The sequence below is a fragment of the Lytechinus variegatus genome, chromosome 15, assembly GCF_018143015.1.
Source record: "Lytechinus variegatus isolate NC3 chromosome 15, Lvar_3.0, whole genome shotgun sequence".
Taxonomy (NCBI): domain Eukaryota; kingdom Metazoa; phylum Echinodermata; class Echinoidea; order Temnopleuroida; family Toxopneustidae; genus Lytechinus; species Lytechinus variegatus.
In genome coordinates this window covers 604,774-616,478 of record NC_054754.1, presented here as the reverse complement: position 1 = coordinate 616,478, position 11,705 = coordinate 604,774, and the positions used below count along the sequence as shown (strand labels likewise).

The window sequence follows — 11,705 nt, the reverse complement described above, 5'->3', positions numbered from 1 at the left end:
TTATGTATATATATATATATACTACAGGACCTCTATTCATAATAGAAAATAAAATACTGTGATTAGTATTCCTTTTGCATGATATCTAATTCTAATTTAAATAACAAATGAGACAAAGTTCATTCTGTGAAAAAGTAGAAATATAATACTGTTTTGCAAAAATATTGCATAAAATCCATGTGGATGGATAGCATTGTATAGAAATGTCATCTGATTTCAAAGTTGAATGGAATACATGAACTACCAAAATAAATACAGTATGTAACATAAATTTGAGACAACTTTGATATTCAGGCTAAACCAAAACAAATCAAAGACAAAAATCTCAGGAATCTCTCTTTACAATTACAACAAGGCAAAAGCGATTTTGTGTCTTGCCCTCTGATGAAAATAACAAGAAATATAGTGATTTGCGAGGGCATGCAGCAGAATTGTATCAAAACTTCATTGTGAAATGACTGGGATGGAGCAACACTTGTCATAAGAGCCTTGCACGTAAACTATGTTGACCTGAAAATGACCTTTGACCTTACCGTGTCACCTCCGACTGCAGCATTACATGCAGGTCCCCCAAGTCCATCTACCAACCAGGTTTGGTTGAAAAGTGACTTACGGTTGCCGAGTTAGGTGTCATAAGAGTCTTGCATGTAAACTTTAAGGTTGACCTGAAAATGACCTTTGACCTTACCATGTGACCTGCGACTGCAGCCTAATATGCAGGTCCCCCAAGTCCATCTACCATCCAAGTTTGGTTGAAAAGTGACTTACGTGACCTGAAACTGAGGCAGGATATTCTCTGATACTTGTATGTGTAAGTTTCACGAACTAGATTCATAAACTGTTAAAGTTATGATCACGGCAATTCAGAGAAATAAACTTTCTTGTACATTTTAATACCTTACTTCACAATTAAATACATGGAAGAACTGGAATATATAAAAATATGATTATTTTACTTTTGAGCATCTAGTACTATTCAGATTCACAATTTTTTCTACTAATGCAGTGTAAAGTGAATGCTAGTGTTATCTGTAGCCCCTGTAGCAATTTGAGCAACTTTCTGATCTTTCAGTTGGTTGAGGGAATCCATAAAATGTGACCCTGGAAATGTGATTGAAAACAATAAAACAAAAAAAATTAAAATGAGCTGATAATCAATATTCTTTCACATCACAATGTTTTGATAAAACGGTTCATCATCTTTTCACTTGCAGATATTCAAGAAATTTTGACCATTTAATCAATTTTCATTTCATAAATAATTTTTTACTATTCAAATATCATTTTCATTCTATACATGTGTTCTCACAGAGACACGCATAACAATTGTTCTTACAATTTCCTTCAGTCAGGTCAAAATGGAAGAGCCGTGGTGTAGTGGTTCTGACTCTCGCCTTGTAAACAGAGGGTCATGTGTTCGAAACCCACCGCGGTCTAGCATCCTTTGGCAAGGCATTAATCCACACTTTGCCACTCTCGACCCAGGTGCTAAATGGGTACACGGTAGGATGCAAAAGATATTGTATGTTTGATTTTGCCAGCGCAATAATGTGGCTGCGATGAATGCAAGGAATGCTCCCCAGGGAGTGGAAATTGTGCACTTTTCATGCTTGATTGAAATGAATCCAATGACCGAAGTAATAATATGCTGTAACGCGCTTTGGGCCATTCTGGGAAAAGCGCTTTATAAAAATTGGCTATTATTATTGGCTATTAATCTATGAATCTGAAGAATCAAACAGATCAAAGGATTAGGAGCAATAAAACTTTCTTTTTTTAAACAGGGTGCTACATAAGCACTTGCCTGATTGCCCGGGGCAAGTAAAAGTAAGAGTTGGGCAAGTGTTTTGAAGTAAAAGACCAAAACTACTTGCCCGAATTGGGAAAGCAAAATTCTCACAGTAGAATGACCAAAATTAGCGTGATATGATATTGACCCTAATTTTTGTCATGGCAGGTAGATCAGTTCATGTCAAAAGAGAGAAAAGGGTCAATGGTTTATAAAACTGCCAAACTTTCTTTTGAAGAGGTATTAAACTTTTTTTCAAAAAATTTTTCGGGCAAGTGAAATATATTTTATATTTGAAGTATATTTGAAAAATTACCTGCTCGAATGGGCAAGTGTTTCTAAAAAGTTATGTAGCACCCTGTTAAATGATGCACTTTGCTATATTTGTTAAAGCCATAAACAGTTTTGGAGTTATCAATTGATGACTACTTGATTTTCACTGTATTTCTAACAGAAGACATATTTTCAAGAAATTACTACTTATAAACCATAGAAAACTTAACGGTCAAGTCCACCCCAGCAAAATGCAGGGTTGGGCGGTAAATACCGGTAGCGGTAATTACTGGTGGTAAATACCGGTAAATAAGATGGGCGTCCGGTAAATATATAAACAAGTGGAATGCCTCTGGCCGTCTCACCTGCATCACGCGGTTCAATATAGCAGCAGTGCTGACTTTGAATACTACTCTAACTCGCACAAGATGTTCAGTGATACATGGTTACTCTTATGTCCACTTTTTATGAACTAGACCAATAAACTTACAGAGATATGATGGTTATTCAACAAAAAATCCAAACATGGCCAAAGTTCATTGACCTTACATGACCTTTGACCTTGATCATGTGACCTGAAACTCGAACAGGATGTTCAGTGATACTTGATTACTCTTATGTACAAGTTTCATGAATCAGATCCATAAACTTTCAAAGTTATGATGGTAATTCAACAGATACACCCAAATTGGCCAAAGTTCATTGACCTTACATGACCTTTGACCTTGGTCATGTGACCTGAAACGCGCACAGGATGTTCAGTGATACTTGATTACTCTAATGTCCAAGTTTAATGAACTAGACCAATAAACTTTCAAAGTTATGATGGTAATTCAACAGATACCCCCAATTCGGCCAAAGTTCATTGACCCTAAATGACCTTTGACCTTAATCATGAGACCTGAAACTTGCACAAAATTTTCAGTGATGCTTGATTACTATTATGTCCAAGTTTCATGAATCAGATCCATAAACTCTCAAAGTTATGATGGGAATTCAACAGATATCCCCAAATCGGCCAATGTTCATTGACCCTAAAAGACCTTGGTCATGTGACGTGAAACTCATGCAGGATGTTCAGTGATACTTGATTAACCTTATGTCTAAGTTTCATGAACTAGGTCCATATATTTTCTAAGTTATGATGACATTTCAAAAACTTGACCTCAGGTTAAGATTTTGATGTTGATTCCTCCAACATGGTCCAAGTTCATTGACCCTAAATGACCTTTAACCTTGGTCATGTGACATGAAACTCTAATAGGATGTTCAGTAATACTTGATTAACCTTATGGCCAGTTTTATTAACTAGATCCATATACTTTCTAAGTTATGAAGTCATTTCAAAAACTTAACCTCAGGTTAAGATTTGATGTTGACGCCCCCCCCTGCCGCCGCCGTCAGAAAAGCGCCGCCTATAGTCTCACTCTGCTTCGCAGGTGAAACAAAAACGGGAAATATGATTTATAATTCTTTTTGTTCAATAATTTTAGTTGTTTTTAACCTCAACAAATGAAAATAGTGTTCTGAAATAATTAGAATCACAAAACTCATAGTAGAAACACACAAACAGATAAAATCCATACTGCATACATGTACATACCCACACATAGGATCTAAGTCCACACATACGTACACAAACTCAAATTATGTTCCTGGAAATTGAATAATTATATTAAAACATAAACAAATATTTCTCCTGGGGTTTAACTTTTTACATGCCAATGTATCTCATTACAATATGATTTTTGTTTTTCAGTGTGAATACAGCTCAATATTCTATTGTATGTACATGTAAGGAGTTTTAGTGTGTATATGTATCAGTGTGTACTAGTGGTTGCTGGTTTTGAATTTTTATATTGCTTACAGAAAAAGATCTTTTTGTAGTCTAAAAAATTACACAATTCATACTATGCCATTTTTAATGTTGGAATTCTTTTAATATAACTTAAATGAAGAACATCATATTTAAACTAAAACTGTAATCGTTCCAGAATGATGTGCATGCATTGACGCTTGTGATTTAATTGAGGGCAAGAAACAGAAGGAAATAGAAAACTATTATAATAGATGATATACATTTTCATAATACTAGAGGGCGCTATTTGTTAAAGGAATTGTCACTGATGCGTAAAACAAAGGTGGATTATGTGGAATGATACAATTGGCAAACCCTGAAAACATCCCAAGACCAAAATAAATTAAAACAAGGAAGTTAAGACAATTTTACATTTTGAGACTTTTCAATACAGGGTGCTATTTATTGAGGTAACGATCACTGATGTGTAAAAACCATTTAAAATATGAGGGACAATACTAGAGGCAAACCCTGAAAATATGAGACCAAAATGATTGAAAAAAAAGAAGTTTATGGCCATTATACTATTTTCGAATTTTTAATAGAGGGCGCTATTTCTAGGGGTAATGGTCACTGATGCGTAACAAACCTGTGAATCATGAAGGATGTTACCATTAGAAAACCCTGACAATATTAGACAAACAAGTGGAATGCCTCTGGCCGTCTCACCTGCATCACGCGGTTCAATATAGCAGCAGTGCTGACTTTGAATACTACTCTAACTCGCACAAGATGTTCAGTGATACATGGTTACTCTTATGTCCACTTTTTATGAACTAGACCAATAAACTTACAGAGATATGATGGTTATTCAACAAAAAACCCAACATGGCCAAAGTTCATTGACCTTACATGACCTTTGACCTTGGTCATGTGACCTGAAACTCGAACAGGATGTTCAGTGATACTTGATTACTCTAATGTCCAAGTTTAATGAACTAGACCAATAAACTTTCAAAGTTATGATGGTAATTCAACAGATACCCCCGATTCGGCCAAAGTTCATTGACCCTAAATGACCTTTGACCTTAATCATGAGACCTGAAACTTGCACAAAATTTTCAGTGATGCTTGATTACTATTATGTCCAAGTTTCATGAATCAGATCCATAAACTTTCAAAGTTATGATGGGAATTCAACAGATATCCCCAATTCGGCCAAAGTTCATTGACCCTAAATGACCTTTGACCTTGGTCATGTGACATGAAACTCTAATAGGATGTTCAGTAATACTTGATTAACCTTATGGCCAAGTTTTATTAACTAGGTCCAAATGCTTTCTAAGTTATGACGTCATTTCAAAAACTTAACCTCAGGTTAAGATTTGATGTTGACGCCGCCGTCGGAAAAGCGGCGCCTATAGTCTCACTATTTGCTTCGCAGGTGAAACAAAAACCACGTGTTAAACAAATGGGATTTTGTGGAAGAAAAAGAAGATGGCGGAATAGGGATACGGAACAGAGCATTGTCGCCTGTAGGCGTCAATGCAATTAGATGTATATTTGGGATCTTTTTAATACTTTATTGTATTTTTTCCAGCATTTCATTATAACAGACACAGATAACACCCTTGGAAACACAAACATAAACACACACACCCTCACACAAATGGTACACACCAGAGCAACCATACTCACCACCTTTGTTTTTATGTTCAAAATTTGACAATCCCTATAGGAAAGTGAGTGGAAAATTATATTTCCCAGCATTTCCCGGTGAAAAGTGGTAAATACCTGAAAAAAGCGGTAAATACCGGTAAATACCGCTTATTACCCGGCGTCCGGGAAATATGCAAACCCTGGCAAAATGTTGATTTGAATAAATAGAGAAAAATCAAACTAGCATAACACTGAAAATTTCATCGAAATCAGATGTTAAATAAGAAAGTCATGGCATTTCAAAGTTTCGCTTACATGTATTTTTAACAAAACAGTGATATGCACAACTCAGCAAATGAGTCAGTCAGTCAGTCAATGATGTCCATCACTCACTATTTCTTTTGTTTTTCATTGTTTGAATTATACAATATTTCATTTTTTACAAATTTGACAATAAGGACCAACTTGACTGAATCATATAGTATTAAACAATACTAATTCCACATATTCATGGAGGAATTAATCATTGTTTAACTGGACAATGTGGGGAGAAAATTAGAATATTTCATATAATAAGATACAAAAGAAAAAGTGAGTGGATGACATCATCAGTCTCCTCATTTGCATACCAACCAAGATGTGAATGTAACTTCTTTGTGAAATTAAGCGAAACTTTGAAATGTCATAACTTTCTTATTTTACATCCGATTTTAATGAAATTTTAAGTGTTATGCTTGTTGGATTTTTCACTTTTTATTCAAAACAATTTTTTGCTGAAGTGGACTTGTTTTTTAATGATTTAACCAGTGGAATGCCTCTGGCTGTCTAGCCTGCATTAAACAATTAAATATGGCAACAATGCATGGATATGTAGTACATATACGGTACATACCGTATAGCCCTTATGGATAAAATTACATCTTTTATTTGATAAGATACATGTATATTTGTAAATATCCGTAAACCCTAATATAGAGGAATTAAAGCAGTATAGCTATATGAAGCTGCTTGCTACCATTCGACTGTATTGTGTAATATTCAAGAACCATAAGATGATGAAACCTAATTGCAAAAACTTTAAGAAAAACAAATTGCCTGCCCCCAAAACATATGAATAGACACCAAAACCAGAGAAAAATACCATCCACTATTCAAATTAGTTGTAGCCAAAAATGTGATTTGGGGAGGTTTTGGCAGCCATTTTGGATTTTGGCCCGCCACACTTTTTTTTCTCGAGCCCTAGACAAAAATATTGTCATATCATTTTGAGATAATTTAAAAGGAATGCCAAAAAACTGTTGCCACAGTAAAGCCTATACTATAATCACCCATTTATAGCACACTTCTTCTTTGAATACATGTTAAGATTTCATTCAATATTGACATCTCAGCCCATACGAAATGCATTGCCTAGTATATTCTTGCTCTGCCATGCAGGTGAGACAAAAGAGATTTCCATTATAACTTTTGTTCGGTAAGACATTTACATATAACAAGAGTTCGATGCTTCATGCAAAACGTAATACACTTGGGCAAGACAATAACAGAAAGCTTAGTGATTGATCGCAGGGCAGAGCTAAATATGTTATGTTTCATTGGGTGCACCTTGTTGTGTATGACAATGGGTGCACGGCAATGATGTAGTCAGGTTTGCTGGTATCCAAAACTCCTTTGTGTTAATATCCCATCTATAATAATTATGATGATTTCTATAAAAAATGGGGTTTAGCACAGTGAACACTTTGCAAGCATCTCCGTATAAATGCACATGAAACCTCATACATATTCATTTGGGCAAATTTGTTTGATTTTACTGTGAGGTGGACTTGGTCTCTCCAACTTTCATTGATTGAATGTTCACAGCTTTTTTAAAGAACAAAAGTCGTAATTGCTGAAAAGAAAAATATTTCTTACAGTGCTGACTTGAAGAAGGTCCTCTCTCAGGAAGATATGGAGATTGAGGTGAGATTGGTTGACGCCTGACTGGTGACCTGCTCTTTTTTCTTTGATGCCTGTAAGAGTGAGACCCAGATTGCTGAGAGTTGGACACCTGTCAATTAAAAATCACAATTAAAACAAATGATGCTTCACATTTTTGTTCACAATTTACTTTGTAGTGCATCCCAGAATAGAGACAAGGTAGTTAATGAACGAGTCTCGCCTGATTTCACTATCACTATGATCTTTTGACCCCTAGAAAACATTTATCCACAAGAACACATGTGTGATATTACCCAATTTATTATGTTATAAACACAACTGATATAAAAAATGAGAGCAAAATAATATCATTTTTACCTATTGTTTTTCATTGTTTTTTCTACGAAATTTGTTGGGAATTATTTTAAGATCATAAAAATAAATCCATTAAGACCAGCAAAACTAAATTTAATCATACATTTACGATTTTTGATTTAAAACACAATTTGCGTTGACTTTGTACACAAAATCATGTTTTTGCACAGTTTTTGGTCTGACAGGCAAGAAAATGTTGAATTTCGGAAACGCGTACCTGGCCATTGCAATGCGCAAGACTTGAAGTAAAATGTCAGTGAGTGGTGCGGTCAAAAAATTTTGCTTAGCAAAAGTATTGTGCAAAATGTTGAGGCCTCCTCCTCCCCCTCCCCCCGACTAAATAGGGTTAAACTAATAATGACAGATATAATAAAATTAGCTTATAATTCTACTGTTATGAAACAAAATAGGTTTTGAGAGGGAAAGTACAGTAGTTATGCTACCTATATGCTTTTCACATTGCATTTCCTTAACCCCGGACTATCCTTAACCCCATACTACCTTTTTTTTAATTCACACTGTCTTTCTTAACCCCATACTATCTGCTTAGCCGGGTTAACACCTAACCCCGGACTATCCCACAGCTCATGAATATTGATGATTTTACCATGCAGAGCGTGATTAACGTGCAATTTCGACTTCTTTGATTGGCTATTGCTCAGCCCCACTTTTCCTTACATGTAGCCCAGTTTCGTTTCACACTGCATCTCTAAGCACCTCAATTGTGGTACTAGCACCACAATAAGCTGGCTAAGTGGCTAACCCTGTTTTTTTGCAGGGCCAGATAGTACTGTACTATTTACCATGCTAGCCCACTTTGCTAAAACTTAGTGTGAAAATGAAGTGGGCTAAGCTTTACCCCGGGAAATTGGTGGGGCTAAGAACCCTCGTAACCCAACCATTTTCTCTGCGTTCAGGGAAAAAAGTACAGTGTGAAAATCATATTAGTAACATGATGGTGAATTGAGTAGTGAAACAGAGTTATCATGTAAGAAACACTCCTGAGAATGGTGATCGTGGGTATGGAACCTGATCAGATTTTATTGGGGATTGGAGGTGGTGCTATACAAGGCTGCTGGTTCATATTTACTGTAAAGCTTATCTAGACATATGAAAAACATTCACATACCTCACTCTCAGACCCTGTCACTTCTTGGTACTTTCTCCTCTGACCATGGAGATCAGAAGTACTCCTCTCTCTTTTTTTATGTTCTTTTAGAGTACCTTCCTCTGTGGATATCTTCAAGATTCCTTTTAATTCACTACTTCTATTTCCAGCAGCACCATTTCCTTCAAGAACACCTCCAGCAGAGTCAAGCGTCTGCAAGTTGGCTTCTTGAGTTCCTAGATCATTTATAGAAAGGGCACCCTCATCGAACACACCTTGTCTTCTTTTATGGCTACTAACACCGCTTCCAGTTTGCGATTCAAACTGTCCAGTCCTTGATGAAAAATGTCTTTTATACTGATCTTGCAAAGGCTGTTCATGATTCTTCAAGCCAGGATCCATACGACTATTCTCCATTTCTTGACCATCATCTACTTCTCTCCTGAGTGGGATTAGGTCTATGTTCCTGGTCACATTGCTTCTCTGGACAATGCTATGACTTATTCTCAGACTCTGTGTATTAGAGGAAGTACTGCTGACCAAATCTTCTAGGTGGTTTAGCTTATGACGTAATGACAGAATGGTAGATTCTGATTTCTCTTTGATTCCTGCCAAAACCTCAGATTGACGAGACATCTGTTGCTCAAGTTTCAGCTTGAGTGAAAAAAGAAAAATAACTCTGTCACAATACAGCAATAACACACTAAATACTTGGTGTAACCACACACAGTAGAAATTGATTCTGATGTGATTAGCAACCTTGGTTTAATTTTATTGCATTAAACCTGATTGAACAAGGGTTGTCCCTTGTGTACATGAAGACACTTTACCTGGTAATCCCATTACAGGAAGGCGCTGGCTCATCGTAGGTGAGGATTGTTAACTTGATTCTCACTATCAGTATCTCAACTTCATATACAAAGATTTATGGGTGGTATCCTTTCGTCAAATGAAATGTTTCATATTGTTGATGTTGTTTACAAGGGGAATTTAACCTCTCACATAAACATGGTTTTAGTTAAAAAAGGAAAAAAAAAGAATCATGGAGATTTGGCAAGAATTTGGCTCATAAAGTACGTGATGCATTATCCAAGTCCTAATTTTGTGACGTCATATGCTAGAAGCTCCCTAATGTGTCATGTGATACAACTCCATTAAATGCTACTTCCCAGAAAATTGAAAATGTTGTTACTTTTGCATTCAAAATTATTTATACTCACTACTTTAGGACAAATATCTAGAGTCATCACACATTTAACAAATATCTAGAGACAATGGGAAATGATCTTTATTACAGTTTGAACATACCTTCAGTAAATCTTGCTCTTGTTGCAACTGGAACTCCAAATCAATATGTTTATGTTTACTGTTCTCATTTTCAGAATTAAACTCCGATATTTTTACCTGGAATAATAATAATAACATTACACTATTTATATAGTGCCTAACACAGACTTCGTCATAAGAATTAAACTAAATGTATGTGTTCTTCAAAACATGCAGCATTGTTACCCTGGCTTTAGCTAGCTGAGCAGAGCTCTGTTACAATTCCAGCCAGGTACCAATTACTCTCACCAGGGTTCAATACAACACAATTTAGATGAATTTCTTCCTAAAGGAAATGGGTGCCTGATGAAGGGTAGTTCCATGACCCTCAGAAACACTACACCACGACGCTTCCATGCAGGTTTAAACTAGCACATCAATGATATGGAGCTCATCCGGCATCTTGCAACGAAATTTCACACAATTTTAATTTCAGCCCAGTTGACACTGTAGTGAATTATATTGGCGACATAAATTGAGGATATAGAATTGAAATTGATGAAGAAATGACATAGAAGCATCTTTTGTGTTCTATGACTAAATTTCTTATAAATTAAGCATAAATAATTTTCGAGTAAAAATCTTTTAACTATGTGTAGAACCTTGGCGGTGAACCTCATGTAGCTCTAAAATGGAACAAAAATAATCAAAATCAATCAACAAATTTATAAGTAATTTTTGTGAATTTAGAAAATTTATAAATAAATTAGCATATTTAACAAGTTTCAAAATTCTGTGATGAAATTTTGTCTCACCACTTCGAGCTATCATTCGAGCTAGCAAACAAAATTGAAATTGATCACAAATGAAGAAAAAACATTTTTTGTGATTTATGAATAAATTTTGCATAAATTAGCATAAATAATTTTCTAGACAAAATTTCAAAATTTGGTGTACAAGTTTGGTAAACCTCATGCAGCTCTACGAGATGGAAGAAAATTATCAAATCAGTCAACAAATAAAGAAGAGAAATTTTCTGTGATTTATGAATAAATTTGGCATGAATTAGCATAAAAATTGTTCTAGTCAAAATTTCTGTGTGGAAGTTTGGTGAACATGAAGCTCTACCAGATGGAGGCAAAAAATTCAAAATTGGTAAACAAATAAACAAGAAGCATTTTTGTGAATTTTGAAAAATGCGCATTATTTAGCATATTTAATGAGTTTCAAAATTCTGAGTAGAATTTTTGAATCCCCCACCTAATGCTATCATATAAGGCAAACAGAATTATATTGGATTTGAAATGGCGAAGAAGAAGCGTTTTGAAATTGTGGACAGACGAAAGACGACAGATGCCATACGGCGGATGCTACGCCAGGAATAAGCTCTTTGGGCCGGATGAACTAAAACATGTTGGCAGGAATTTATTCCTTGAAATGCCAAGCGCTGGAAAGGCTGCTTGAGCTACAGCCAGGGTAATATACACAACAAAAAAAGTAAGTCCCCCCTAAATCAA

At 35.5% G+C, this 11,705-nt stretch overlaps 1 protein-coding gene across 1 annotated transcript in view; it reads right to left on the bottom strand.

Annotated features, from left to right (window-relative positions):
* Nucleotides 1-705: 705 nt before the first annotated feature.
* Nucleotides 706-11,705, bottom strand: part of LOC121429228 (centriolin-like) — a 121,612-nt gene continuing 110,612 nt past the window's right edge. Inside the window, exons 15-18 of the mRNA XM_041626190.1 lie at nucleotides 10,231-10,326; nucleotides 8,944-9,576; nucleotides 7,434-7,569; nucleotides 706-1,101 (exon numbers count right to left, since the gene is read on the bottom strand). Coding sequence (XP_041482124.1) covers nucleotides 998-1,101; nucleotides 7,434-7,569; nucleotides 8,944-9,576; nucleotides 10,231-10,326 — 969 coding nt within the window. The 3' untranslated portion in view covers nucleotides 706-997. The remainder of the gene's footprint in view (nucleotides 1,102-7,433; nucleotides 7,570-8,943; nucleotides 9,577-10,230; nucleotides 10,327-11,705) is intronic.